Source organism: Ovis canadensis, chromosome 11, assembly GCF_042477335.2.
Source record: "Ovis canadensis isolate MfBH-ARS-UI-01 breed Bighorn chromosome 11, ARS-UI_OviCan_v2, whole genome shotgun sequence".
NCBI classification, from domain to species: domain Eukaryota; kingdom Metazoa; phylum Chordata; class Mammalia; order Artiodactyla; family Bovidae; genus Ovis; species Ovis canadensis.
The window spans coordinates 54,213,610-54,241,200 of record NC_091255.1 but is presented as its reverse complement, the minus strand read 5'-3'; the positions used below and the strand labels follow the sequence as shown (position 1 = coordinate 54,241,200).

General features: G+C 54.9%; 1 protein-coding gene across 1 annotated transcript in view; it reads right to left on the bottom strand.

The window, feature by feature from the left end:
- Positions 1 to 270: 270 nt before the first annotated feature.
- Positions 271 to 27,591, bottom strand: part of CRHR1 (corticotropin releasing hormone receptor 1) — a 51,833-nt gene continuing 24,512 nt past the window's right edge. The window contains exons 2-13 of the mRNA XM_069542536.1: positions 27,484 to 27,571; positions 17,191 to 17,310; positions 12,220 to 12,310; positions 5,951 to 6,054; positions 4,719 to 4,839; positions 4,339 to 4,492; positions 4,067 to 4,127; positions 1,904 to 1,976; positions 1,556 to 1,641; positions 1,197 to 1,332; positions 972 to 1,013; positions 271 to 411 (exon numbers count right to left, since the gene is read on the bottom strand). Of these exons, the coding sequence (XP_069398637.1) occupies positions 271 to 411; positions 972 to 1,013; positions 1,197 to 1,332; positions 1,556 to 1,641; positions 1,904 to 1,976; positions 4,067 to 4,127; positions 4,339 to 4,492; positions 4,719 to 4,748 (723 nt within the window). The 5' untranslated portion in view covers positions 4,749 to 4,839; positions 5,951 to 6,054; positions 12,220 to 12,310; positions 17,191 to 17,310; positions 27,484 to 27,571. The remainder of the gene's footprint in view (positions 412 to 971; positions 1,014 to 1,196; positions 1,333 to 1,555; positions 1,642 to 1,903; positions 1,977 to 4,066; positions 4,128 to 4,338; positions 4,493 to 4,718; positions 4,840 to 5,950; positions 6,055 to 12,219; positions 12,311 to 17,190; positions 17,311 to 27,483; positions 27,572 to 27,591) is intronic.

Sequence of the window (27,591 nt, the reverse complement as noted above, 5' to 3'; positions counted from 1 at the left end):
TGGGGGCAAAGAGAAGCCAGAGGCCCTGGGCCCAGCCCAGTCCTATAGGCTATTTTCCACTCATCTCATGGCCCTGACTGCTGCCATAGGCCTGGAACTTCTGCTCAGCTGGGAGTTGGGGAGGGGCCTCCTGGGCTCTCAGTGCTAGCTGAGCCTGGGGGTAGAGGGTGTGGGAGGGAGCTGGTCCCCTCCACAGACAGGGTGGCTGGCTAAGCCTGGCGGCCATCTCCCCAGCCGTAGGTCTCGGGGGCTGGTCCGTGGCCCTCCGGCTCACACTGCTGTGGACTGCTTGATGCTGTGAAAGCTGACACGGGTGGGGGAGGTGGGGATGGACATGGCGCGAGCCACACGGGCACGGATTGAGTGCTTGTCCTGCCAGCGGTGCCACCTCTTCCGGATGGCAGAGCGGACCTGTGGGTACACAGCAGAACATAGGGTCTGAGCCCGGGTTTCAAACCCCCGCTCCCACCCCCACAGGCAGCTATCCAGGGAGCCACCTTGGAAGGGCAGCACTGACATCATCACTATTGTTGATTTCGTATTTGTTAGGACAGTTTTCTCAAGTGTTATGAGGAAGGGGTGCCTTTTTCGAATCCACCCGAAAGTACCATATGGCCTTTGCCATGAAGAATCTCTACCCTCAACCCACACACATCTGCCCTCAACCTCCTGCCCTAGGGCTCAGCTTCCTGGTTTTCAACAACCCATTTCACAGACTCATTGATGAGACTGGAGTCCCAGCTTCTGACCCCCATACCCACTGCTAAGAAGCGGGCTCATTACCGCAGCAGCTGAGTGGCAAGTGGCAGGGACCCTCCCGGAACTCCCAACAATATCCCTGTAGGGGCTGGGAGCCAGGAGGATGGAGCGGGGAGGACGGAGTTGGTGTGCAGCAGACAGGAGGCGGCTACAGACAGCCTCTGGTCCCAGCAGGCCTCCTGCTGTCCTGAGTTCTGGGCCCGGGTCCTTACCTCGCTGTTGAGGAAGCAGTAGAACACAGACACGAAGAAGCCCTGGGGTGGCGGGAAGGCGGGTCAAGGGATGGGGGCAGGCGTCACCCAGCCTCGGAGTTGCCCCCAGCCTCCCGCCCTTCCAGGCCCCTGCCTGGGAGAACCCCCACCCAAAGAGGAGCAGGGGACAGGCAGGGGGACAGGCCGGGGCTGGGAGGCTGGGTGGGGTGGGGGACGGGTGCGTACCTGGAAAGATTCCAGGAAGGAGTTGAAGTAGATGAAGACGACCCGGGAGACCTCGTCCTCCCCGGGGTTCACGAAGAACAGCATGTACGTGATGCCCAGGAGGGGGAGCAGCACCAGAGTGGCCTTCACAGCCTTCCTGAGGGAGGTGGGAAGGAGGCCCAGAGTCACAGCCCACCCCTGCAAGGAACTGGAGCCCGCCACTTGGTGAACAGGACTGGGTCTGGGGGAGGGTCCTTGGAATGTCTGAGACAGGGGTGGAGCTGTGGTTTCAGGAGGGACTCTCAGGCCTGCAGGCAAACTCTGGGTCAGAGCTGGGGTCTCTGAAGCCCCCCATGGGTAGGGGAGGCAGGTCTGGTTACCTGTACTGAATGGTCTCAGAGGTGGTGGATGCCCGGAGTTTGGTCATGAGGATGCGAACGATGTTGAAAAGGAAGATGAAATTGATCTGAAATTTGACACACAGTGGGATGGCCTGGGCATGGTGTGTGCAAGATGCTGGTGCGAAGGTAGGGGACAGGACAGGGACTCAGCTGTCCTGGGTCTGGCCTCTGCCACCCTGCTGCTCTCCCTCTATCTGTGTGAGCCCAGCACAATCCTGGCCCCGTGCCCCTACCTCTAGGGAGAGGAAAACTTTCAGCCCACGGTAAGTACTGCTGGCCTCTCCCCACTGAACCCTGCCCCCACCGCCCTCCTACCCAGGTTCTTACCAGCAGGACCAAGATCATCGGGCCCTGGTAGATGTAATCAGTGTACACCCCAGGCCTTTTGCCAAACCAGCACCTAGAAGGCCACAGAAATGAGGAGGAGGGTCATCTGGGTCCAGTTCAGCAGCATGAGGGAGCAGCAGCGCTGGGGCAGAAGGAACTGGGGCCAAAAGCCAGGATCTGGGTGCCCCACTTCTAACCCGGGCAGAAGGTCAGGATCCCGCCACAATGCCTCAGTTATTCCATCTGCAGAATGGACAGCATCCTTTGAGATATAAAGCTGGAATCGGGCACTGTGGCAGGGAGGGGAATTGTGGAAAAGCCCGCTGAATAGAATAAGCATGGGCCCAACATACATGGTCCCGCTGTAGCTCTGGCACATGCCCAAAAGGGGGACCTTGCGCCGTACCTGTCACGCAGTCACTCCCCACCCCAGTAGCTAACACCTGCGACGAGAGGCAGAGTTGCTTTGCATTTTCTTGATGTCACCTCCAGCAAGATCTGGGGAGGTCTGGGGAGTGGGTTGGTGTGGGGCACATTGGGAAGTCTGAGTCGGACACGACTGAAGTGACTTAGCAGCAGCAGCAGCAGCCCTTGTGCAGAGACACTACACTCTCATCCCGAGAGTCTACAGTAGCTAGAAATCATGATGCTTCCATAAGCAGAAAACTGAAACCTCTCGACTTTTTCAAGGTTGGAGACAAGTTCAAGTTTTCAAAAGGACCGAAGGCAAACTGTCCTGGGGCCAGGTCCAGTCCTTGGCCCTGGGGTCCGCAGGTTCTTTCAAGTCTCCCACTTAACATCCCTTCTGATGCAGTGCCAGGATCATACCACAAGGCGGAGCTCCAGAGACGTTCAGATGGACGTTCCTCCAAGCTCAGCCATCCTTTTGGCTCCAAGATGCGCCCAGATGCACATACTGGGTGGCTTTTTGAAACCCGTCCTCTCTTCCCTGTACTCACCTGGACACCTTCAGGCACAGGATTTACAATGCTCCTGCTCTGGGACCCAGGATTCCCATTCTGGGAATCACTGCCAGGCCCCCAGTTCTGTCTGTCAGCTGCCCTTGACGTGCAGCCCAGGCCCCCATCCCATCAATTTCGCAAATACACAGAGAGCCACAGCCAGGCTGGGCAGGAGTCAGGAAGGATCACCTTGATAAATATGGATATAATTTTCCAGGCTCCTTGTCAGGGTTGGACAGGAACAGCCACGGTGACGGAGGCAGCCTGGAACCCCAGTCAGACAGTGGGTTCCTGAGGACACTGACAAAGCAGATTCTGGCACATCCCCTGGCCTTCTCTGTCCACTTTTTCTGCCTCTCTCTTACAGTGGTTCTTAAGTTTAGCTTCATATTAGAATCACCTGGGCAGGTTTAAAAAAATCCTGGTGCCCAGATCACACTTCAGACCAATGACATCCAACCCTCTGCAGGGCAAGACTGGCCATCAGTACTTTTTAAAGCTTCCCAGGTGATTGTAGTGTGAGCCAAGGCTGAAAACCATGGCACCAGAAGTGAAGTTTTCAGGGGCAACTGGGAACACCTGCTTCTATTTAAATACAGCTCCTCAGGACTTGAAAGATGGAAGGAGTCTCTGAGATTGATCAGTTTCTATTAAATCCACAGAACTTTTGCTAAAACATGTCTTCATTAATAGAAAACATTTATACGCATTTCCTATGTGCCAGACTCTATTCTAAATGCTTGATGTATATATATATTAACTCATGTCATTCCCCTAACAACTCTTTGAGGGAAGGCACTATTATGAGGATGCCCATTTTGCAGATGAGAAAACTGAGGCACATTATAGGACCTACCCCAAGGTCATAAAGCTACCTAACGATGGAGTCACAGGTCGTAACCTGGGTGGTTTGGCTCCAGGGACTTCCAGCACCCTTCAGTCTGTTCTGCTTGGCATGAAAGCCTGAGACAGGTAAAGGGCCTCGACCCACCCATCCAGCCCACCTCAGGCAGAGCACTGCTAGGGACCCACAGATTGAGTCTGCCCTCCAGGAGCCTCCCCACGCGGATGAAGAAGCTGTGGCTCTGATGGGGACGGGGACACGGCTGAAGGTCCCTGGGGAGGCTCAGGCATAGCTGGCCTGGGAACCTGGGCCTTGGGGCTCAGGGGCCCCGAGGGCACTGAAGAGGAGGTGACTTACTTCTCATTGTCGTAGTACAACTTTCCAATGGCCCAGGCCACAATGATGGGGAAGGGCACACCTGGGGAGAGACCGGCATCACAGGACCTGTCAGTGGAGTCGGGGATGCAGACCCGGAAGACCCCAGCGCAGCTCGCCTGAAATGTTCCCACTGTCCCCATCTCCAAGTAGGGACAGAGGGCTGTGTGCACACTCCACCTCCCTCACCTGGCCTGACCCGGGCCTGGGAGGGGGAGGATGGCCCAGTCAGGGCAGGGGGCTAGCCCGCTCACCCCAGCCGATGCAGATAAACATCCATTTGCGCAGCCGGTCCGTGGAGTACGTGAGCACGACAGCCGTGTGCAGGTAGCAGCCCTCGCCGAACATCCAGAAGAAGTTGGTCACGTGGAAGTAGTTGTAGGCGGCTGTCACCAGCCTGCACCAGCCCTGCCACCCACCCCATCAGAGGTGGTGATTAACCGAGGGGGGTGGGGATGCGAGGAAACAGCAGCCCACCCTGGGCCTGGGGCCTCCTCTGGGCAGCATGCGGGCACCCCTGGGATCCACTCTGGCACTATGGGCTCCAGGGCCTGGTTCCCATCCCTGCTCCTCCAAGGCCGCCCCACCCAGACCCTTCTTTTGACCCTGGGCCTGCCCCACCCCCAGGACACACCACGTTGCTCTGATGGACTTCGGGGCTCATGGTGAGCTGGACCACGAACCACGTGGCATTGCGCAGGATGAAGGCTGAGATGAGGTTCCAGTGGATGATGTTTCTCAGGCACCGGATGCTCCTGGGGGCAGCAGAGGCGGGTGGGTGACAGGAGGCAGAGGAGGAGGGAGAAGATGAGGGATCGGCCGCCAGCATCACTCCAGCCCAGATGTATGGAGGGGAAGCTGAGGCTAAGAGCAGCGGGGGCTGGCTAAGTCACACTGGGAGGTGGCATCAGGGGCTCTCCTTACATCACAAGTCCCTTCTTAATTGTGGCCTGCCCAGTCCTAAGCAGGGGCTTCCCTGATAGCTCAGTTGGTAAAGAATCCACCTGCAATGCAGGAGACCCCGTTTCGATTCCGATCAGGAAGATCTGCTAGAGAAGGGATAGGCTACCCACTCCAGTATTCTTGTGGCTTGGTTGGTAAAGAATCCACCCAAAAGGCGGAAGACCTGGATTTGATCCCTGGGTTGGAAAGATCCCCTGGAGAAAGGAAAGGCTACTTCCCTTCCACTCTAGTTTTCTGGCCTGGAGAATTCCATGGACTGTAGTCTATGGGGTTGCAAAGAGTCAGACGCGACTGAGCGACTTTCACTTCACTTCACCTCAGACCTAAGCTCTGGGACAGAGCTTGCCACACGGCCAGCACTGAAGGGACCAGGGGCTGCTTGCTGACTGGGAACGCCCTGCTCCCACGGGCATCCCTCTCCCTGTAGCTCCAGGTTTGAGGCTCAGCCTCCAGCAAGATGCCTCCCTCCCAGCTTTCAGGCCTGATGCTCAGTCCCGTTCTCACCCTCCATTCCTGGCACAGACCTGGCTGGTGCTGCCATCTGCATCCTTGGCAGTTGTGCTGGGCCCAGGCAGGTTCAAACCCAAAGCGGGGCTCCACCTTCCTGGTCGGTCAAATGCGTGCAGCAGTCCGGACTGAGTGGGTGACTCCAGGCGAGCCTGGGCTTTGGCCAACCCCCTTCCCCTCCCGTGACCCCAGTCACTGGCAGGGGTACAGAAGTGACCCTACCAGATGCTCCAAGAGACCTGGGACAACTGTATTTGTCACCTTGTCCCATGAAGTGAGGGGGCAGGACTCCCCTTTCCCGGCAGCCCCCACCCCAAACCGCCTCTTGTTATCTTACTTCTCTGCCCCGCTCGAGGCCCAGGGGGCTGGGTGGGGGCAGTGCCAGGGCCTCCTCACCTGAGCCGCAGAAAGAGGACAAAGGCCACCAGGAGGGCCGCCAGGGAGATGCAGTGGCCCAGGTAGTTGATGATGACCGCGATGTGGTAGTGCGCCTTGCTCTTCTTCTGAGACGAGAGAGGGGGCGGGGCAGGGGTGAGACCCCGGGGCCAGGACGGGCACACCCCCACGTGCCTGCGAGGCCGGCAGCCAGCCCTTCCTGAGCCTGCTTCGCATCAGGCGTGGCCCTAGAGCAGTGCCGTCCCATCTGAGTCTTGTCTGTCTGTCCCCAAATCCCACGCTCTGTGTGCTGCTAATGTGAATCTCCACCTAACAGAGGGTTCCCCACTCCGCGTGCACGAGCGTGCCTGCACAGATCACAGCTGCATTCTCACACTCACGTTTCCATTCAGTCCCAACACTTGTGGGTGCAGGCCCCAACCCCCTAGGACTCCTCCTATTTCGGAGTTGAGTCACCATCTTCTCCATCACCCCTAAACCCCTCCCACTGCAATTAAAGCCCGTTCCTATCAGCGACCAAGGGGGAAGGCAGTCGCTGTGGATTAGCATCCACAGATTCATTTGAAACCTTAAACAAACATCTCTAGGCACCATAACTTGCTTCCTGGGTTGGCCCCAGAGGTCTGCTCCAAGTCACTGGGGTCCTCTCTCAGGACTGAAATGAAGTTCCCAATGTTATTACTTAATTCATTTCATTTACACCACAGTCCCCTTTCCAATTGACGTACACTCCCTGAGCGTTGAAGCCTTCCTGTTTACAGAATATCTTCTTATCTGTCATCCTGTCAAACCCTGAGGGCAATGCCGGGGAAGAACTGGTAGAAGGTCTATATATTATTTTGCAGAAAAACAGGCCTAGAAACACATGGACTTGTTCAAGGTCTCTCAACTTCAAACCACCTCTCACCTTCACGCACAGACTGGCAAGGTGCTGAGGCAGCAAACAGGTCCCCCCCCAGGATGGGGCTCCCCACCAGTGGTCCTCAGTGCCCAGTGTCTGCAGACTCCTGACCCTGTGAGAATAAAGGCCCCTTCCACCCTTTTCTAGGTCTCAAGAGGAAAGAGGCTAGAAACCAGAGCATGGCGCACAGTGGAGCCCAGTGACGGGGTCACGTGCAGGAAGGAAAAAAGCGGATGTTGGAAAGCTCAGTTGTGTCCAGCTCTTTGCAACCCCAAGGACTATACAGCCCATGGAATTCTCCAGGCCAGAATACTGGAGTGGGTAGCCTCTCCCTTTTCCAGGGGATCTTCCCAACCTAAGGATTGAACCCAGGTCTCCCGCATTGCAGGCAGATTCTTTACTGTCTTTCCAGAGAGGGGATCGCTGTTAACCTCTCCCTCCCTCACCCTTCCCAGGTTCTGGGGTGGGGCCTGGGTATTATGAGGCATAGAAACCAACAAATACTGAGAAAAAGACGAGCTCAAAGGAAGACTTCTTTACCCTTTTGAAGCCACCAGAGCTCCTCCTGGCTCTCCCTGGACCCTCTTGTTGGAATTCCAGAATCCATGGGTGTCAGACCTGATCCCAAGGGATCAAGTCCAGCTGTACCCATTTTCCAGATGAGGAGATTGAGGCCCAGACTCCCCCCTACCCACCCAAGGACAAGGGTACCTCTGCAGCAAGATACCTAGCAGGGATCCAAGAAGGGGTGAAGCCCTCCCTCCGCTGCTCTCCCCAGCCCCTTCTGCACTGAAGGAGCATCCTCACCAAAGAAGGGGCTGGGCAGCTGTTCTAGGGGCTGGTTTTCCTGGAAGAGGTTTTCAGGAACATGACAGATTACATTAAGCTCAGGCCCTGAAGGGCTGAGACCCACCGAGATGAAAATGGATGGGGGTGGGCAGAGGGTATCCATTGCCATCATATAAATGCACATGGGGCGGGGGTGGGGGGTGCATCTCTGAGTGCTTGGAGGTAGATGCCAAATCCAGAGGCTCCAGCAGATATGCACATATCCAGGCTGTCTGGAACTGATATTTAATTTCCTTTTATTAAATTTTCCACAAATCCATGCTGCGAAGCCTCTGGGTAAAGACAGCATCTGCGGAGCCCAGAAAAGGTGATGCCTCTGCTTCATGTACCGCCCGGGGAAGGGGGCAACCATGTCAGGGAGGCCCTTCACTGGAGTGAAGACCACTGGAGTGAAAACCCCTCATGAGGGGTTTTCTCCACTGAGGCTGAAAGGGGGAGAACTGGGCCAAACCATCCAGGTGCCACCTCTGCCTGACTCCTGGAGCTGGGCCAAGGAGGGCCCAGGCTGGGTTTGAGTCTTGCTTCCCACCTGCCACATCAGCCTAATGTAATGTGAGAAACAGCAAAGCAACGGGGCGGTGTGTGTGTGGGGGTGGGGTGGTACAGTGCAGAGGGAGCCTGAGAAGACAGCTAGAGAGATGACAGGGTCACCCTGAAAGATGGCCAGCATCACTGGGAGAAATGGCCCGCCGTCCCCAAGAGCTAGTCAGTGATGCCCCGAGAGGTGTTCAAGTTCACCCAGAGAGAACAGCTGGCAACATCCTAGAGACACCCAGTGACACTCCAAGAAACCCTGATGACACCCTGAGAGACACCCTCCTGAGAGAAAGCCACCATTAACTGCAGACGCAGCTGGGATGCCCAAAGGACAGGTGGACACAGCCAGTCCCTGGGGACCTGAGCAATACTCTGTCCTGTCCGGTTTGGGGACCTGAGGCTGGCAGGTACCCTGAGGAGGGTGGCACTGGGTGGAGGCCCCTCTGCTGTGCCCGCACCACCAGACTCTCTGCAAGAAACACCCAGTCCAGTGTCAGACCTGAACCGATGCCTTTTCAGGATGTGTGATGGGTTCTCTCCACCGGATGCCCACTGCCCCAGCCAAGTACCCTGCCTGCCCTCTCTCCCACCCCCTCCTGCCCCATTTTTGTGGCTCTTCCTCCCCACTGCCCCGGGTTTCCAGAGCTGCTCTCTGACTCCACCCTTGGGCCCTCCAGCCCCGTGCTTCCCAAACGCTGGTCTCCAGACCTGCAACATCAGCATCATCTAGGATCTCGCAGGAATCTTAAGAAATGCAGTCTGAAACCCCATCCCAGACCCACTGAGTCAGAATCTTCATTTGATCAAGAAGTCCGATGACGCCCACGCTTTTCAGAAGCCCTGGTTGAACCAACGCCCTCTGTGAGCCATGAACGCCGGCCCACAAGCCTACACCCTCAGAGTCCGTTTCCTGTCCCATCAAGGGTGCCCCAGGTTGTGCTGGAGGCCAGGGCAACCTGCGCTCAGCGCTCAGCAGAGTGTGAGGGAGGGAGGCAGGGTGTGTGCAAGTGTCAAGGGAGGTGGGGGAGGAGATGTGGACGCGAGAGTTGTCTGGGGCAGTGGTGGTGGTGGGGTGTCTGCAGTGGAGGGAGACAAATGTTGGCGGGGGAGGGTGCAGGCGGTGCTGGGGGCGTCAGTGCAGGGGCCGGCCCATGCTTGAAGCAAGCTCCCCAAGTGGGGGCTTGTCCCTGGTGGTGATGGCTGTGGGCAGGTCTCCGCCCTGGCCTTGGCCTCTGCGCGCCCTCGCAAGTCCCATTTCACAGGCAGCCGTTCTGCGAATCCATTATCTGCAGTTCCCCCGGGGGCGCTGGTTCTTAATTAGGGCTGAGAAACCGGCGGCTGCATTTAATTGGCGACTATTCTCTTCCTCTTTGCAGTAGCTCCAGAAGGGAACGGGAGTCTTGAGAGTGGCGAGGGGTCTGGAGAGGCTGGGGGCGGGCAGAAGGGGATGGCGTTTTCACTAATTAAATTAATTGATTACCCAGAGTGCTAGGCAAAGAGGCCAGCAGGGGCTGCTGCCGCGGAAAGGGTGGGCGGGGCAAACCGGGCGGGGGTGAGGGCTGCCATCAGACAAAGGGGGTGCCCGCGTCACCTATGAACTCATCCATGATCCCTCATCACCCCGCTCTCCAGGTGAACACTACAAAGTCCCTGGAGCGCAGGTGATGAGAGCAAGGGGGTGGCTGATGGATGGAGCGCCCTCTACAGGCCAAGGCTCAGGCGGACACCAGCCTCCCTCCCCTAGGAGGCAGAGATGGTACAGCATAGCTCTCCCGCCTTTCACACACCAGGAACCTGAGACTTACTGAGGCTGAGTTACCTGCCCAGGGTCACACGGTACAGGTGTTGAAACCAGAATCCAAATCTCAAAGCTCCTGCCGCCAACAGCCTCGTGCTGTTCCCCTTATACTGCCAAAGAGGGGCGTGATGAGAAGCTGGTGCTTCCTAATTCTCCTTCTCCCACCCCCTCCCTCCCCCCGGAACCCCGATCCTGCTGGTGGAGAGGGCGAGTGACTGAGTCCTGGCAGAAGGGATGGGGGCTGCAGGATGGAGAGAAGGAAAGGCTGAGGGCAGCTGACCTCTTCCCCTGAGTCTTAGAAGGGTGCTGGGAACAAGGCACTTACTGAGGGTCCCCCAACTAGAAGGTCAGCCAACTAGAAGGAAGGGGCTTAAATTAGAGCAGGATAGATTTGGGAGGTCGTGAATGTCCTCTGACATTCATGAGGCTTCCATGAAGGGGGCGGAGGGGGAGGCTGAAAGCAGCGGTGGCGTCTCCAGCTTTGCAGACTCCAAGAAGGGGACAGATGCCTGCTCCTCTGGGGCGGGGGAGAGGTGTCTGCCCTCAGACAGGAGGTTGGTGACCTCTGATTGGAGACACTTGGTCAGCCTCAGGCTCTGCAGACCCGGTGTGTGTGTGCATGCTATGTCGCTTCAGTCGTGTCTGACTCTTTGTGACCCCATGGACTGCAGCCCACCAGGCTCCTCTGTCCATGGGATTTCCCAGGCAAGAATACTGGAGTGGGTTGCCATGCCCTCCTCCAGGGGATCTTCCCGACCCAGCGATAGAACCCGAGTCTCCTGAGGCTCCTGCACTGCAGGTGGGTTCTTTACCACAGAGCCAGCAGGGAAGCCCTCAGGACAATTCAAGCGCAAGGTGGTACTGCCTGGAGTACCATGGAGCTGCACGCAGCCTGGTGCTGAGCCCATGTACCACAACTGCTGAAGCCTGTGCGCCCTACAGCCCGTGCTCTGCGACGAGAAAGTAGACCCAGAACACCGCACTGCAACTAGAAAAACAGCCCGCTAAGCAACGAAGATCCAGAGCGGTACAAAATAAATAAAATTTTAAAGTTATTTTAAGAAGATGGGGTGGAGGGTCCGCAAGGTCTCTTTCAATTTAGATCATTTAGGCACTGGAATTCTCCCAACTACCCAGACCAGCCCCTCTCTTCCACACCAGTAGCCTGGGGCCTTTGGACAACTTGGGGCATCTTCCATCTGCCCTTTGCTCACTTCTTCTTCCAGCTCCATGACCCCTACCTTCCTCAGCATCCACTGAAGGATGAAGATACAGGTGAGGGGGTCAGGGCTCAGAGGTAGCAGCAACACCAGGACAACAGACATACCCGTGCGTCTGCCAAACGTCACCCTTGAAAGATTATTCATTGCGGCGGTGTTTGTCATAACCGAAGACTGAGAACAAAGACGGGTGAAATAAGCTATCTGTACATCTGTACACTGTGATATTATGCAAATGTGAAAAAAGAATGAAAACGCTCTTTAGGCACTTATACGGAACAATCACCAAGATGGATGATTACGTGAAAAAAGCAAGGTGTCGAACATGTGTAATCTACAACGTTTGGGTGAAAAACACACAAAAAAAGAACAAATATACATAATTGCATGTCTGTGCAGAGACTGTCTCTGAAAGAATACTTAAGAAACTGGCAAAATGGTTACTGCTGGGCGGGGTAGAGGGAACCCAGTGACTGGGACACGTCTGGGAGGGAGACTTTTCTGTGTTTTCCCATTTGTACCTTTTGAATTTTGTATTAGGTGTGAGCAGCATCTTTTTCAAAAACATTTAAATATTTAAAAGGCTCTTCAAGGGCTTTTTCCAGCTCCATGGATCCCCCCCCCCCCCCCCCCCCCCCCCGTCCTGGATCCTCAGGCGGGACCCTGGCCAGACCTGAGGTGTTGCTCAGGTGGCTGGGGAAGAACATGGATGAGAACTGCGTCCAGTGAGAAAGGAAGGAACAGAGGCTCAACCCACCACTGTCAGAGCCCACCCGATGCCCCCTCGGCAGCCCCTCCCTCGGGCGTGCCTGCTCACGGCTGGCCTAGATCTGGCTCCCCAGTCGCCTTCTCTCTGCAGGGCACGGACACCAGCCTCTGGCTTCCCACCCTGATGGGCCAGTAGCAGGCACAGAGCTGTGCCAGGGGCGCAGGCCCAGGCCTCAGTGGGCAGCTGGCTTGGAGCCTCACCTCCTCGCTGAGGATCTCTTGGCACTCGGAGTAGTTCACGCGAGCGGCCCACGTGCCATTGGCCAGGCACTCCCGGTAGCCATTGTCTGGAAAAAGAAGGGCGAGTCAGAATGACCCCAGGCTCCGCTCCCAAAGAGGAGTAACCCGAGCATCTATCTAGCTGCCATTCGTATGTCCATCTACCCGTCCATCTGGGGCAGCCCAGGAGCTGGCTTGCTGGGGGCCCTAGGGTGAAGCTGGGGAGGGGGGCTTTCTTATTATCTCCATTTTCCTGCCTTTTTCTGCCACTGGCCACTAACAGAGGCGCAGTGGCAACCCCAAAGGCTGCCCATGCACCACGGCTGTGCCCACCCACACCCACGGGACTGGCCCAGGGGCAGAGGCCTGACTGGCTCACTGGGCTGTCTCCCGCAGATTACACGGTGGGCGCCCTGCTGAGAAACCTCCCATTTTGGGGTCTCACGTGGCAGCAAAGCTGAAGGGTGAGTCCTGATGACTCAGTTCCCGCTCTCGAGGCCAGGCGTGATGCGGAAGGCGTGCGGTGGCAGTGCGCGTGGCACGGTGCACTGACAGGCTTCGTGGGGCAGGACGCACCATGGTAAGCCACCCTCTGGGGGGTCCTTTCACAGGGCATGGGGCTCTCAGGGCAGGGGGCAGGGAAGGGCTCCAGGCTGCCATTTCCCTACAGCCGGCCTCATGTTGGAGGCTCACACGGTGCGAGCAAGCATGGTGGGCAGAAAATGACAGGTGGCTGGAGACGAGGGGTGTGCTGGGGGATGTCACGGGAGTGGGTCGCATGTAGCAAGTATTTTATTATTAAGATCTGCTCGAACGGGCTCCCAGCCTGGCACTTGGGAAAAAAGACAGGAGAGTGGCCGGGGGAGGGGCGAGAGGTCGAGGCTGCCACCAGCCTGGAAGCCAGAATGTGTCACTTCCGAAGGACATCGGGAATCATCTGAGGTCTAAACCGAGGCTGGCTAAAGCGCACTGGGACACTCTCCTTCCTGCCCACTCTCCGGGGACACTGGGGCCCTGAAGCCCAGGTGGGAGGGGTCTGAGGGACATTCACATCTTGACCTTTTCTCCTTTGCTGGCAGAGATCGCTCTGCCCCACTCTGGACCCCTCTTAGGCATTGGTGGCTCTAAATATGTTTTCTTGAGTGAATTCTGGCCCTGACTCCAGGCAGCGCTGGCTGGAAGCCATTTCCACCAGAGCCCCTCCCCTCTGGAGGGCTCTCCATGGCTCACACTGACCTGCATGTCACATCTCCACCCCAGCAGGGCTGGAGGAGGGCGGGGGAAGCTGCTCGGATCCCAGTCCCCAAGCCTGGAACCCTGCAGGGGCAGAGGACCCCACAGGAGGCAGATGGGGGCCCCTGCTGCATGAGTAACATCAGTCAGGTCGCCTCCTGGGGCGCTCTCCTCATGCGCAAGAGGGAGGGCTACGTCAGCCGATCCCCAGGGTGCCGCCCAGCCTGGGACATGCCTCTGCTGGAGGCACCAGGCAAGAGGGAGAGGATGGGGCGGCGTGTTGGGGGGCGGGGGTGGGATTTGCTGCCGCTTACCTGGGAGCGGGAACCGCTGCCTGGCTCTCCCTCCTCTCTAAACCCTTCTGCTCAGAGGCTGCTCGCCCATAGCACCAGCGGGGAAATGAGGCTAAATGGATTTTTAAAGCTCTGCTCGGCTTCCCAGCCATTGGACCCAAGTCCCGGCAGAGCTGAGCCCTTGGGCAGAGTTGAAGATGCTGCTCATTCCCTCCTAATTGCTAAATGAGGGAGAAGCTGGCAGAGGGCTGAGGATTCCGTGGCTGGGGTTTCAGGGAGGCCTGGGGGGAGGCAAGGGAGCTGGGGAATCCTATGTGTCTGCGGTGGATGGGAGGTGCTTGGGACCAGAGGCTGTTCCCAGATGTCTGCAAACAAAGGGACTTGGTGCCAGAGAATCTGGTGGGAAGAAGCATGGGCAGAGGAGGGGGCGTTGCCTTAAGAGAGGCAGCACACTATAGTGTTAAGAGCTCGTCACCCAGACAGGGCTTCCCAGGTGGTACTAGTGGTAAAGAACCCGCCTGCCAATGCACGAGATATAAGACACGTGAGTTCAATACCGGGGTCGGGAAGATCCTCTGGAGGAGGGCGTGGCAACCCACTCCAGTATTCTTGCCTGGGAAATCTCATGGACAGAGAAGCCTGCTGGGCTACAGTCTACAAGATTGCACAGAGCTGGACATGACTGTGGCGATTTAGCACAGCACCTAGATAGCCTGGATTTAAATCCTGACAGCACCCTTTACTAGCTCTGTGACCTTGGACGAGTCCTTCAGCCTCTCTGCTTCCTTATCTGCAAGATAGGAATGATCTTAACAAGAGTTCCTGCTCAATGGTTGAGAGGCGTTTTTAGTTGACACATACAGGGTATGTGGAGCTCTACTTGGCATGTGGTGTGAGCTGTTGCTTTTATTATTATTGTCTTGGAGCTATATTTATACAACCTTACATAAGACTCAGAATATGCCACTTGTCGCTATCAAAGGAGGCACAGGTCCCGGAGGCACCCCCTTGCCTCAAGCCCCCCCTTTTGAATGCAGGTGGGGCAGGAGCCTGGAGTCCCTCCCAGGCTGGATCATCCAGAGGGAGCAGGCTCTGGTGGGAAGTGAGGTGATCCCACAAGAAAACAGGCCCAACAGGCAGCATGAAGTTTCCAGGGAGGATGCGACCTCCTTGTCTTTAATTGCTGAGCTGAGCAGTCCTCCTGGAGAATCACGGGAAAATTGATATTTTTGGAAATATTTCCCATCCCTTTGAAGATCAGATGCAGTGGGAAGGAGGGCATTCGGGAGAAGGCCTAGACGTTCTGCCAGCACCTCCTCGGTAAACGAATTAACTGGTGCCTAATGATTAGGTACAAATCTGGGTTCCCAGTTGCCCCTGATTACGCGGTGTTTCTCATCACTGTGACAGGGGAGGCACCTGGAAAGGGGAGTCTCCTAGCCCTGCCCCCACCTCAAGGAATTATCACCTTCTCCTGCTCTTCTCCTGGGATCACAGACGGAAGAGCAAGGGAGCCAAGAGAACACTTCACCCAAACCTCCCACCCATCCTGCAGGTGGAGAAACTGAGGGCCCGGGCAGGGCCAGTTGCAGAGGGCTCCTTAACCAGGTGTGTGTGGAGTTGGGACTAGAACCCAGGACTCCTGGCTTCCACTCAAAGGCAGGGCTGACAAGTCGAGTAGCGTGTGTCTAGGCACTAATGGTGTATTTGGGGGGCTGTCGAGTTGTCCTTGGGGACAAGAGTGGGGGCAGTTCATGGGGAGTGGCCAGGGCTGGCTCAAAGGTAGGTCGCACGGTAGCCACAGAGAAGGAACCACAGAAAGGTCGACTCCAAGCAAGGGTGTGACAGGGTCGGATGAGAGACGAGGACTGGAAAGTGAGGTATCCTGAACCGGGGCAGCGGCACTGGGGATGGAAGGCAGGGAGGGTCAGACGTGAGGATCACTCTGGAGGTGGAGCTGACAGGACCTGGTGCTGTCATGGGCGGGGCTGCGGGGCTCCTTTTGGAAGTAGCCCCCCACCCCCCAACATACACCAGCCCTAGTGTTGCCTCCCTCCAGGGAGCTCCCGGGCCGGGCACCCGGCCGGGTGAGTGGAGGAGCAGGAGGGCTCTGGTTTCCCAGCTCCAGTGCCACCTCCAAGCTTTGTGACCTTGGGCGATTTCAGCCTCACTGCCTCCATTTCCTAATGGTAAAAGGGGCCCAACTAAGTTGGAGGTTGGCAGGATGAGCACCCCAAACTTTTCTTCAGGTCCTTCAGCCCTCCCTCCTACTTACATTCTCCTCACACCTCCTCCAGGCTCTCTTCTCCTCCTGGGTCCAGGCTGCATGGTCTGGCTGTTCCAGCCTCCTGCCCAGTCCCAACACCTCCCCAGGGCCCTCCCCACCCCTCCTTGACTGCGGCCCCCCACCCGAGCCCCCTTAATCCAGCTGGTAGAAAAGGGGAGGGGCAGGAGAAGGAAATTGAGAGTTTTGAGCTGGACAAAGTTTTAAGAAGCCGTGTTGTCCAGCCCTCTCCATCCTCAGATGAGAGGCCAGAGGACCATAAAAGAGGGGAAAAAAAATGTGCTAAAGGTCACACAATTATTTGGTATCTGAGATCACCTTCTGTCCCCTCTTTGGGCTCTAAGCTCAGGCCCACCAAACCCCAAAGGCCCACCCAGGGACCCCGCCCCCCCCAGACAGGTCAGGGCCCCTGGCCTGCAGCTGTTGCTCTCTTGATAAGCAGGGGCTGTGAGTCATTGACAGGGGAGAGCAAATTAATTCTGAGGGTGACAGGTGGCATAGCAAGAAGCTGCAAAGCCTGGAGGTGGAGGCTCAGGGCCCAAGGGGAGCAGGGTGTTTATGTGAGGATCAAGTATCTGAACAAGCCCTGCCCGGATCAGTTCTCCTCTGTCCCCACCCCACTTGTGGGCCTGCCTGCAAGGACAAGCCCCCCGCCTGTGTATCTAAAACCCTGAGTCCCCTACCTCATGGCTGGAGGACCCTGGCTAGGCCTGGGAACTTCTCTGAGCAAAGTTGGGGCTACTCTGATGACCCCTGCCCTACCTCATGGCTCATGCCAACATTAACCAGCAGGTCAACTGCAGAAGAAAGTGTCAGACAGACCTGGATGCAAATTCCGGTCTCACCAGCTGGTGATCTTGGGCAACTTCCCTAATCTCTCTGAACCTTGGAGGCCTTAACTATATAACATAGTTACATGTAGCATCTTCCAGGGTATTGCTGAGTGTCCGCAGTAAATAGCAGAGTGCCCAGCAGAGCACACAGCTGGCCTTTGGTCAATGGCAGCTGTACCCATGAATGGTATTGGTATTATTACGGTCACTGTCAGTATTATTTTCCCCACCTGCAACAAGCCCCCACTTCTCCGCATCCTGTCCCACCTCCCAGGAGACGGTCTACCTTTCTCAGGCTTCCTTACTTGTGGTATTGTAGCGGACGCCGTAGAAATAAGCAGGGCAGGGTCGAACCACCAGCTGCCCTGCAGGACTCTGGGGCCAGCAGGTGCCAATAAGGTCCACGGAAGCATTGCACTGCAGTCCTGGAGGCAGAGACGGCTGGTGAGACAGAGCAACATCCCCACTCCAGTGTCCCCCCAACCAGTCTACATTCACACACCAACTGAGGACAGGACAGCAATGACCCCAGTGCAGAGAGGAGCTCTTTTTCTGCAGAGGAGATACCAAGGGAAGGAATCTGAATTTGATGCTATGGCACTAGGGAGCCAATGTGGGTTCCAGAGCAGAGGAGGAACAGAGACACTGGGGTGGTGGTAAAGCTGAGGTCCTGGCTGGCATTTAGAGGAAGGCTGGACATGCTCCAGGTCCCCTGCTCTGTAGTCTGAGGACACTTCTCTTGGCCCTGCACTTGGTGTAGACTGGAGCGCTCAGAATTCACAGCCTGGAACAGCTTGGAAGAAACCCAGCCAATCCCTGACTCAGTCCCCTTACACGCCTCTAGAACCAAACCACATCTGCTCTGAACCTGTAGGAACCAGTTAAAAGAAGTTGGCCCACCTTCCAGCTCACCTGATAACCACAATCACTGAACATTTGTGCTCTAATCTATGCTAGGAAAGGACCTAGGAAAGGACTGGCTGAGAGGGATCATGGAGAAAAAAGGGAGAGAGACACTATGTGGGGAATTACTGAAGTAGTAATTCGGAACCCAGGCTTCAGACTGGGCTCTGCTACTCATTTGCTGTGTGAGTGTAGGCAAGTCACTTGCCACCTCTGGGCCTATCAATAATGAAGTAGTTGGATCTGATCAGAAATTCTTAATCTCAGTCCACTTGAAATTGTACAGGTTCTTATAGACTTTGAAATTTAATGAAAAATTTGTTCTATACATGCATTTTAATTGGGAAAGGGACCATGGCTTGCATTAGATTCTCAAAGGGAGTCTGTGACTCAAAAAAGGGTATAAACAACTGGACCAGAAAGAGGATGTCAAAATCCCCTTCCAAATGTTTGCCCTTAATTAAAAATTAAGAGCTTCTGGAGTCGTGTGTGTGTGTGTGTGTGCACGCACGTGGACACTGGAGCAGAGTTGAAGTCATAGTAACACTTCTGGAGGGCAAGGGGCTTTTGGTCTCCAACAGGTGGGGGCTGGGCTGAGGACAGTCCTGGCCGCCCTCCTGATGCTGCCCCTTCTTTCTACCCCTTTCCAGGCTCCCCTCCTCTCAAGGCTGTCACACCAGTCCTATGGAGGCCCAGTGTGTCCATCACGACGGGAGTGGGGTTAATAACTCAAGACTGGCCCTAGAATGCACAGACAAGCCAGGGAGAGCCATGAACCAATGAAGGGGCAGCATCACTAGCGCAGGGCATCAGCAGCTGCCAAGCCCTACAGGGGCCCACCTGCCACCCCCTCCCCAGCCAGGCCTGTGCCCAGTCTCTCAGGAAACAGCACTGGTTAGACTGGCGTCCCTTCCCTGCTGAATGCAACACGTGCTGAGCAACCCTTGTACCAAATGCTGGCTTTTCTTTTTAACCAAAGCTTTTCATAGGGTGTGTGGGCAAGTCCAGGCTCAAAGGACAGAGGCCTCGAGGCCAAGTGTTTTAACTGAAAGAGAAAGAATTCGGAATTGGGGCTTAATGGACACAAGGAGACGACTAGCCAGGCGGTGGAGGTGGGTCAAGCCCTGGCGCTGTGCCACCATGGCGCCTCCATGAATGGCATCACAGAGAGGTGCTGGGGGTAGGGGAGTGAGGAAAGCAGGTTGAGATTTTAATCTGCCTTGGATCCTGCGGATAGAGCTGAGCCTGGAGAAGGCGAGAAGCCGCAGGTGTGTGGCTGTGGGGAGGGAGGGATAACGTTATGGACCGTGCTGTCTTTTTCAAAGCCCTTCTTCATGTATGATTTTGTTTGCTCCTCATCCACCCTGCAATGCCATTACTCCCCCTGTCTAAAAATTTACAGATTTGTTATTCCCTTTTTACAGATGAGAAAACTGAGGCCCAGGGAAGTTAAGTGACTTGCCCAAGGCCATAAGCCAATGAATGAAAGAACCAAGCCTCATCACCAGGTGTTTTGGACTCTAAATCGAGTACTCTATTATACCACACTGCGTGCCCATCTGGGGGGTGGGACAGTCGAGGAGGCAGTAGGGAAAGCAGCAGTATTTACTGAAAGCTGACTGAGTGCCAAGCGCCTGCCAAGTGCTTTACATCTTTCTGTATATCTACATGGGCTTCCAGTGGCTCAGACGGTAAAGAATCTGCCTGCAACGCAGAAGACCTGGATTCAATCCCTGGGTTGGAAGAATCCCCTGGAGAAAGGAATAAGACTACCTACTCCAGTATTCTTGCCTGGAGAATTTCATGGACAGAAGAGCCTGGTGGGCTACAGCCCATGGGGTTGCAAAGAGTCTGATACCACTGAGTGACTAACACTTTGACTTTTCATTTATCTACATATACCTATATCTGACTGAAAACCTTCCTTAGTAGATGGTTCATTCAGTCACATTCACAGTTTAGGCTCTGGGAGCTTTAAATGGAATGTCACCTGTGGCTCCTGGGACTTGCCTAAGGCACACTATCAGGGTAGCTTCTGCTTTACCTCCCCACCCTTTCTCCTGCCCTGGACAGTTCCCCAGCAGCCCTTCAACACACGGCAGGTCACCACGGGGCACCAGCCACAGCCAAGACCAGCCCAGAGCCAAGGCAGAAACCCACTGCCCAGCTAATAGCCCTCCTGGTCTCGAGGACCAGGTCTCAGCCAAGGCTCAGAGGCCTGACCCCGCCCACAGTTAGTCGGGGATATGCGAGTGGGAGGGGCCGAAGGAGAAGCCTTTTGCCCCTAGTCTATGGTACAGATTAGGATTCCATAGCACCTAATATGGGCCTCACACCATCTGCCAACGTGGGTGCTCATTCTCCCCATTTTACAGATAAGAAAACTGACGCCCAGCAAATTGTTTATCCTTAGTCACACAGACACTAAGAGGCAGAAGTGGGTTTTCACGCCTGCCCAGGGCTCTTCCCACTGCACCACAGTGGTGCCCAGTCTGGGCAATTGGCCCTCACAGCATTTGGTTGGGCCCGTCTCTGTGCCCTGGGTTCCTCCGCTGTCTCCCTCCCTCCCTCCCTCATCCTGTGAAGCTCACAAAAGGCTGCACGGAGCTGGCATGGGGGGAACATGGCAACAGACGTGACCTTTACATTAATAGCCCAGAAAATCCTCCAGGGAATGAATGTATGTGTGCGAGACGGGGAGAGAGGGAGATAGGCAGCGAGAATGAAGAAGAGAAACCAAATGCAAGGGGCCAGGAGACGATGTCGCCCCTACTTCCGGAATAAAAGGCCCGCTAGCTGGCCTGGGGTCCAGGCAGGGGTCGGGAATGAGGGTTGGGTAGGCGGGATCTGAGCGAAGGAGGAGCCAAGCAGGGGTGTGGCCAGAAGCACAGGGCCAATCAGGAGCGGCGACCAGCTCTGACTACAGGCTAGAAAGTTCAAAGCCCTGGTTGGCCCCTAGATTTTAGGGAGAGGAGGGAGACCGGAGAGGTATAGAGCGGAAAGAAGAAGGAAGGAAGAGGGCTGCAACCTCTGAAGGGGAAGGGTACGCAGGATTTGAGGGGCTGGGGGAAAAAAACCGCTGTCGAACACCGCTTCCCTTGTGGCTCAGCTGGTAAGGAATCTGCCCGCAATGCGGGAAACGTGGGTTCGATCCCTGGGTTTAGGAAGATCCCCTGGAGAAGGACAATGTGAAAGGCACTGATGAAATTCATGCCACCCATTCAATTCACTTCATCACTTTGAGAATAGCGGGTGGGGTGGGAGGGAAGCGCGGAAAAAGAAGGAGAAGGAGAGAGAGGACATAGGAGACAAGATACTGAGAATAAAACAGGGAGAAGCAGACAGAAAGCCAGGAGAACAAGGTACAGAGAACAATAATTTCAGAGGTGTCGGGGTGGGGAGGACCTGGATCTTCTAGTTGGGAAGGGGAGAAGGAAGGAAAGGAAGTCCTGGTGTCAGTCAGCATGGGGGCCGAAAGGACCTGGAGGTCAGGGCCGTTGGACTGTGATTACTGGAACAATATCCATCCCCTACAGGTCCCACTGGACTTTGCTGGTGGCTCAGACAGTTAAGAATCTGCTTGCAGTGCAGGAGACCCAGGTTCAATCCCTGGGTCAGGCCGCTATTCACTCCAGTACTCTTGCATGGAGAATTCCATGGACAGAGGAGCCTGGCAGGGTTACCGTCCATGGGGCCCCAAAGAGTCGGATACGACGGAGACTTCAGTAAGCACAGGTCCCACTGGTACAAATGCCCAATCTCTCCTGCACTCCTGGGGGATATTTTCCCACTTTAATATCATAGTTCTGGGGTGAGAAACAGTTTGGACCAGAGTAAACCAGTCTTGTAAATAGCCAAGCAGAATTAACAGTCAGCAGCATGAAGCCTGAGTTACTTTTAGGAGCCAACTCCTCCCCACTTCAACCCATCCCATGGAGGCCCTCCTGATCTATAACGTAATGGATGTGGAGGAATAAAGACTTTACTCTTTATTCACAAGTTTCTACTGACCGCCTAAGAAACACTGTAGGAGCTGGGGACACAGTGCCTGTTCTAGGCGCCGGGATACAGTAATGAATAAAATAAATGCCCTTCCGTCAGTCTGCAGGGTTGGAGGGTGGGATTGTGTGTGCATACAGACATAAAGTGGGGCTTCTCTGGTGGCTCAATGGTAAAGAATCCACCTGCCAATGCAGGAGACCTGGGTTCAATCCCTGGGTTCGATCCCTGGGTCGGGAAGATTCCCTGGAGAAGGAAATGGCTACCCACTCCAGTATTCTTGCCTGGGCAATGCCATGGACAGAGGAACCTGGCAGGCTGTAGTCCCTGGGGTCCCAAAGAGTCAGACATGACTTAGGGACTAAACAACAACAATAGACATAAACAGATAAAGACTGGCAGGAGGGGAGTTCCCTGGTGGCCTAGTGTTTGGAATCAATACTTTCACTGCTGTGTCCAGGGTTCAGTCCCTCCTCAGGCAACTGAGATCCCACAAGAGTTCCCACAAGCCAAGCAGTGGGAAAAAAAAGAGAGACTGAGAGCTATTTTAATTTGGTGCTAACATTTAAGCAGGGACCCAACAGAAATGAGAGAGGGAACTTTGTGCATATATGGGGAGTGGGGAGAGAGGGTTCTAGGAAGAGGGACCAGCAAGTCCAAAGGCCCTGAGGCAGGTGTGTGCTCAGTGTATCTGAGATGTTAACATTCCTGTCACGTGGTGGCTTACCTCCTCACTCATGGGGTACCTCAGTCCCTCAGAGTTTTTTCTGGGGACAGGGGAGTGGGGCCAGGTAGTGCATGAAACTGGTCCTACATCTTCCTCCTTCCCCACACATGCCCAGAGCAGACACGGGGGCGTGGGGGCCCGTGGTCAGCCTGCCCCAGATCCCTGCCAATGGAGGAAAGAGGAGAGAGGAACAGCATGAAACACTCCCACCTGCTTCTGAAAACTCCTGCTGAGTCAAAGTCCTAGGGGAACTGCTCTAATGAATAGATAAGAACCCTTTGAAGGCGGCCTGTTTAAAGATTGTGCGCAACTGGGCACTGGGCTCTTCCCCTAGATGGATCATATAGTTCCCTTTCCATTGTGTTCAGGAGCCAAATGTGCTCGCAGACCTTTCCATGGTAGATAACTTCCGAGGAAGACTGGAACCTGGTTCCTGTCTCTAGTTATGTCGAGTCTCCCACTGGGGGCTTCTGAATAAGCCAGTTAGGTGGGCGCTTGGCAGGAGCCCTGCAGCTGGGAAGCCTAGCCCCCTGTTTGGTTTAAGCCCAGGAGAGAAGCTCAGCCAAGGCCACCCAGAGGGGTCAGCAGGTGGCCCAAGGGCAGCCTCTGAAACACACGTGCTTGCCCTTCCTGGGAAGCTTCTGCTAGGATGAATGGGCAAAGGCTCTGCCTGGGTCACCTGGCAGGGAGAAGCCGGGCCTAGAGTCTTTGGCCTTTGCTCAGCCATCTTGTCATTGGGCTGTGACCTCCTCGACTGGGCAGAATAGAAAGATGCCTTTGTATGGCGTGTGATTCCTCAGGACATGTGTGTGGGAGCCTCCTATCCTGTGGGCTCTTCATTTTTGCATTCCTGGCACCCAGCACAGTGTCAGGAACATAGCAGGGCCTAAGGAAGATTGGGGGCTGTGTGTAAACCCAGTATAGGTATGGGACACTGCAGGGGTGACTGTACCCCAGATGACTGACCAAGCAGGCCCTGGATACCATGCCTCTCTGGGTGACCACATACAGAGTGGTAAAAATGTGCAGAATCAGGCCCATCTGATTCAAATCTTAGGGCTAGTGCTTAGTAACCATGTGTGCTTGGGCAAGTTACTTAACCTCTCTGAGCTGTAGGTTCCTATTCTGTAAAATGATGATAAAAATACTTGCTAACAATATTGTTCTGATGATTGAATGAGATTAAAGCACTTAGAATGGAGTCTGACATATAACAGCCACTAAGTATATCTTTGTTGTTGTTTTGTTTAGTTGCTAAGTTGTGTCCAACTCTTTGGGACCCCATGGACTATAGCCCGCCACACTCCTCTGTCCATGGGATTTCCCAGGCAAGAATACTGGAGTGGGTTGCCATTTCCTTCTCTAGGGGATCTTCCTGACCCAGGGATCGAACCCAAGTCTCCTGCATTGGCAGGTGGACGCTTTACCACTAAGTTGCCAGGGAAGCCCAAGTAAATATTAGCTATCATTATTTATTATTATCACTCGTGGCCTTCAGACAGGGGATTACCCTGGGTCCTTGTCAGCAGTATGATTTCCACGTGTCTCTGATGTTCACTAGTCAATAATTCTACTACTTTCTGGCATCATCATATTCATACCATTATTTTATGTGTTTCCAAGTCTGTGGTCTGCCACATAATGGAGCCTTGACCCTGGGGACGCACTTTCCCTCTGCTCCTGGCCTGTGAGAGGCCCCCCAAAGGCCCCAGCTCAATGCCAGCCACCCCAGGCCAGACGCCCATCCATCTGTCTCAGTCCCTCCACCCCACCCTCACCATCTGTCTCTACCAGTGCCATCGGTCTGGGTAGGTCTTAGCGCTGGAAGACAAATAGCCTGTTTTCAGAGGCTGCTGTGGAGGGTGATGGACTGCACGCCCTGAAGCCAGGCAGACTGCACTGGGGGCAGGGACATGGGGTACAAATCATCAGGGAATGGATGACATTCATCACGGCCCACTGCCTCCGAGGACTGATGACTCCGTCATGGGCTCAGGAATGTCACTGTGCAGGAGGAGCACAGCAGGCAAGTTAATGGAGACTGAGCTGCCCCCCACCCCCTCCCCCCGCCATCAGTGCACGGGGCCTGGAGCAGGGTGGGGCTCCATCTCAGGCCAGGCCTCTGAGTAGGTCTCCTCCCTCCCAGGCTTTCTCCTCTAGAGCTCCAGACCCTTGCTCTAGATCTTTCTCATTCCTCAGGGCCCTGCTTAGCCAACTTTGCAGCCAGATGTTCTGGGCTGTCAGTATCTCCCCAGGCTTCCTGCCCTTCCCATCTCACCCCTCCCCTGTTCTTCCACCAAACCCACCTGCTGTTCTTCGGTGAACTCTAGCTTCGACTCAGAGCGTTGGCTCTTCTCTGCCAGTCTCTGCTCAGAATCTCTCAGAGACTCTCTTTGAAACTTCCTCCTTCGGGAAGCCTTCCTAGATTCACACCACCCCCGATCTAACCTCCCTGCCGCCTCTACTGTAGTGAGCAGTTCATGGCTCGTGTCTGCCTCTCATTCCAGCTACAAGGTAAGCACTTCTAAAATCCTGCTCTTACCAACAATAATAAATAATACTCAGTAGTGGTATGGCACTCTACAGTTTATGAAATATTGCCATTAAGTGTACTGCATTTAATTGCAATGGATCCTTGAGGCAGGTATCAGCCATCCTACTCTTCAGTTACAGAGTGAAGCTCAAGGAACTCAAGGGCATGCCCATCCCTGAAGTCAGGGGCTACCAGCTGGGACTCCTAGGGCAGACAGAACAAGACTGAACACCACTATGAGCACGGGAACACAGTCAGTGCTCCAAGTCCCATTCATCCCCTCCCCCCTCCCCCCGCCAGTAGGGAGGGAACAGTAGGCCAGGGGGCAGCTGCTCGGCACTGTGGAGTCCTCTCCCCACGGGCTCAGAATCAGAAACTCCCTGCCTCCCTGTAGCACACGGCGGCCGTTTCTCCACCAGCATGCGTCTTGTGCTTCTCCTCACAGCACATGTGTTTATGGACTTGACCCCCAGACCAGACTGTCAGCCCCTCTTTGTTCTGCCAGGGAACATGGGTCCTGGCACACAGTAGGTGCTCAGTTAATGAGTTGGATTAAATCAAACAGAGAGACCTGCAAAGAAAAAGGAATTACCAAAGAAGAGTCCCTCAAAGACCCTTAGGTATCCCTCTCCATCTTCACTGGGCAACAGCATCGCCAGGATGCTAACCCCTAGTTAAAGGGGTCAGGATGAGGGTTCAGGGACCACACTCCAGATTAGAAAAGGCATGGCCCCAGAGCCCCCAAACCTAATTCTCCCATGTCAGTTTCCTCATGAGTATAAATTGTTGTTTAGTGTCTGACCCTTTGTAGCCTCATGGACTGCAGCATGCCAGTCTCCTCTGTCCTCCACTATCTCCCAGAGTCTGCTCAAACTCATGCCCATTGAGTCTGTGATGCTATCTAACCATCTCATTTTCTGCTGTCCCCTTCTCCTTTTGCCTTCAATTTTTCCCAGTGTCAGGGTCTTTTCCAGTGATTTGGCTCTTTGCATCAGGGGGCCAAAGTATTGCATCTTACACTCTTGTCAGGATGAAATAGGATTATTATACAAAAGCACTTTGTAAATGGTGAAATTATACGAGTATTAGTAATATTTACAGTCCTTTCTGTCAAGGAGGGGTAGAGCACGGTGCTAAGGGACATTCGCGGAAGCCAGGCTTCCTGGGCTCAAGTCAGCCAGCACTTACTACTTCTGCTCCAGGCCTCAGTTTCCTTATGTGTAAAAGGGATAGACCCGCAACTGCCTCAGGAGGTCATTGTGAAAACTGGGTTAATACACAGATAGTCTCGACTTACGATGGTTCTACTTAATGAGTTTTTGACTTTGCGATGGCTTGAAAGCAATATGCATTCAGCACAAACCACACTTCTAATTTTGAAGTTTGACCTTTTCCCAGGCTAGTCATGTGGTACAATCCTCCCTCCTGATGCTGGGCAGTGGCAGCAGCCGCAGTCCCCAAACAGTCATGCGATTATGCGAAGAAACAACCGTCAAAGCGCTTAGAACCACTCTACCCACACAGCCATTCAGATTTTCACTTTAGTATGCCATAAATGACATACAATACTTTAATTTAAAAAAAAAAAGGCTTTGCATCAGATGGTTTTGCCCAACTGTAGCTAATATAAGTATTCTGAGCATGTCAAAGTAGACAAGTCTAAGCTATGCCTGCTGCTGCTGCTGCTGCTGCTAAGTCGCTTCAGTCGTGTCCGACTCTGTGCGACCCCATGGACGGCAGCCCACCAGACTCCCCCGTCCTTGGCTAGGTTATGTGTATTCAATGCATTTCCGGCTTATGATATTTTCCATTTACAGTGGGTTTACCTGGACGTTACCCCATCGTGAGTCAAGGAAGATCTGTTCTCAAACACCTCGGATGGTGCCCCGCACATAGCTGTTGATGTTTAGTCACTTGCCTGACTCTTCATGACCCCAGAGACTACAGACTTCGCTGTCCCTCACCATCGCCTGGAGTTTGCTCAAACTCATGTCCATGAAATCAGTGACACCTCTAGCCATCCACCCATAGTTAGCACCCTACATATTCTGCTCCGGGCATTTTTAACAGCCCAACAGCAGACTCCCTTCCTCACTGATGCCTGAGTCACAGCCCAGCCTTCCACTCTGTTGATTTCTCACAGCAGCAAGGGCTGGGGTGTCTTCCTCTGTTTTACAGCCCAGAGCCAGGAGATAACACCTAGGCACACTTGCCCCAAGCCCCTCTGTCACCTAATCGCAGCTCTCTTTCCCACCACTCCTACTCAACACGGCACTCTGTGGACAAATGATGGATTGCTTGGAGCCCCAGAGAGGAAATCCCTCCGCTATCCCTGCCCTCTCGCCGGCCGTGTGTAGGTGCTGGAGCCCTGGGGGGAGATGGGTGGTGGGGCTCTGGGGAGCTGGAACCTTGCAGGAGGCAGATGGGCATACTCACCAGAGACGTTGCTGGCCAGGGACAAGCTCTCGCAATGCTGGTCCTGGAGGGAGGCGGAGATGGAGTTCAGCCCCAGGAGGAGAAGGGCCTGTGGGCACAGGAGGCGAG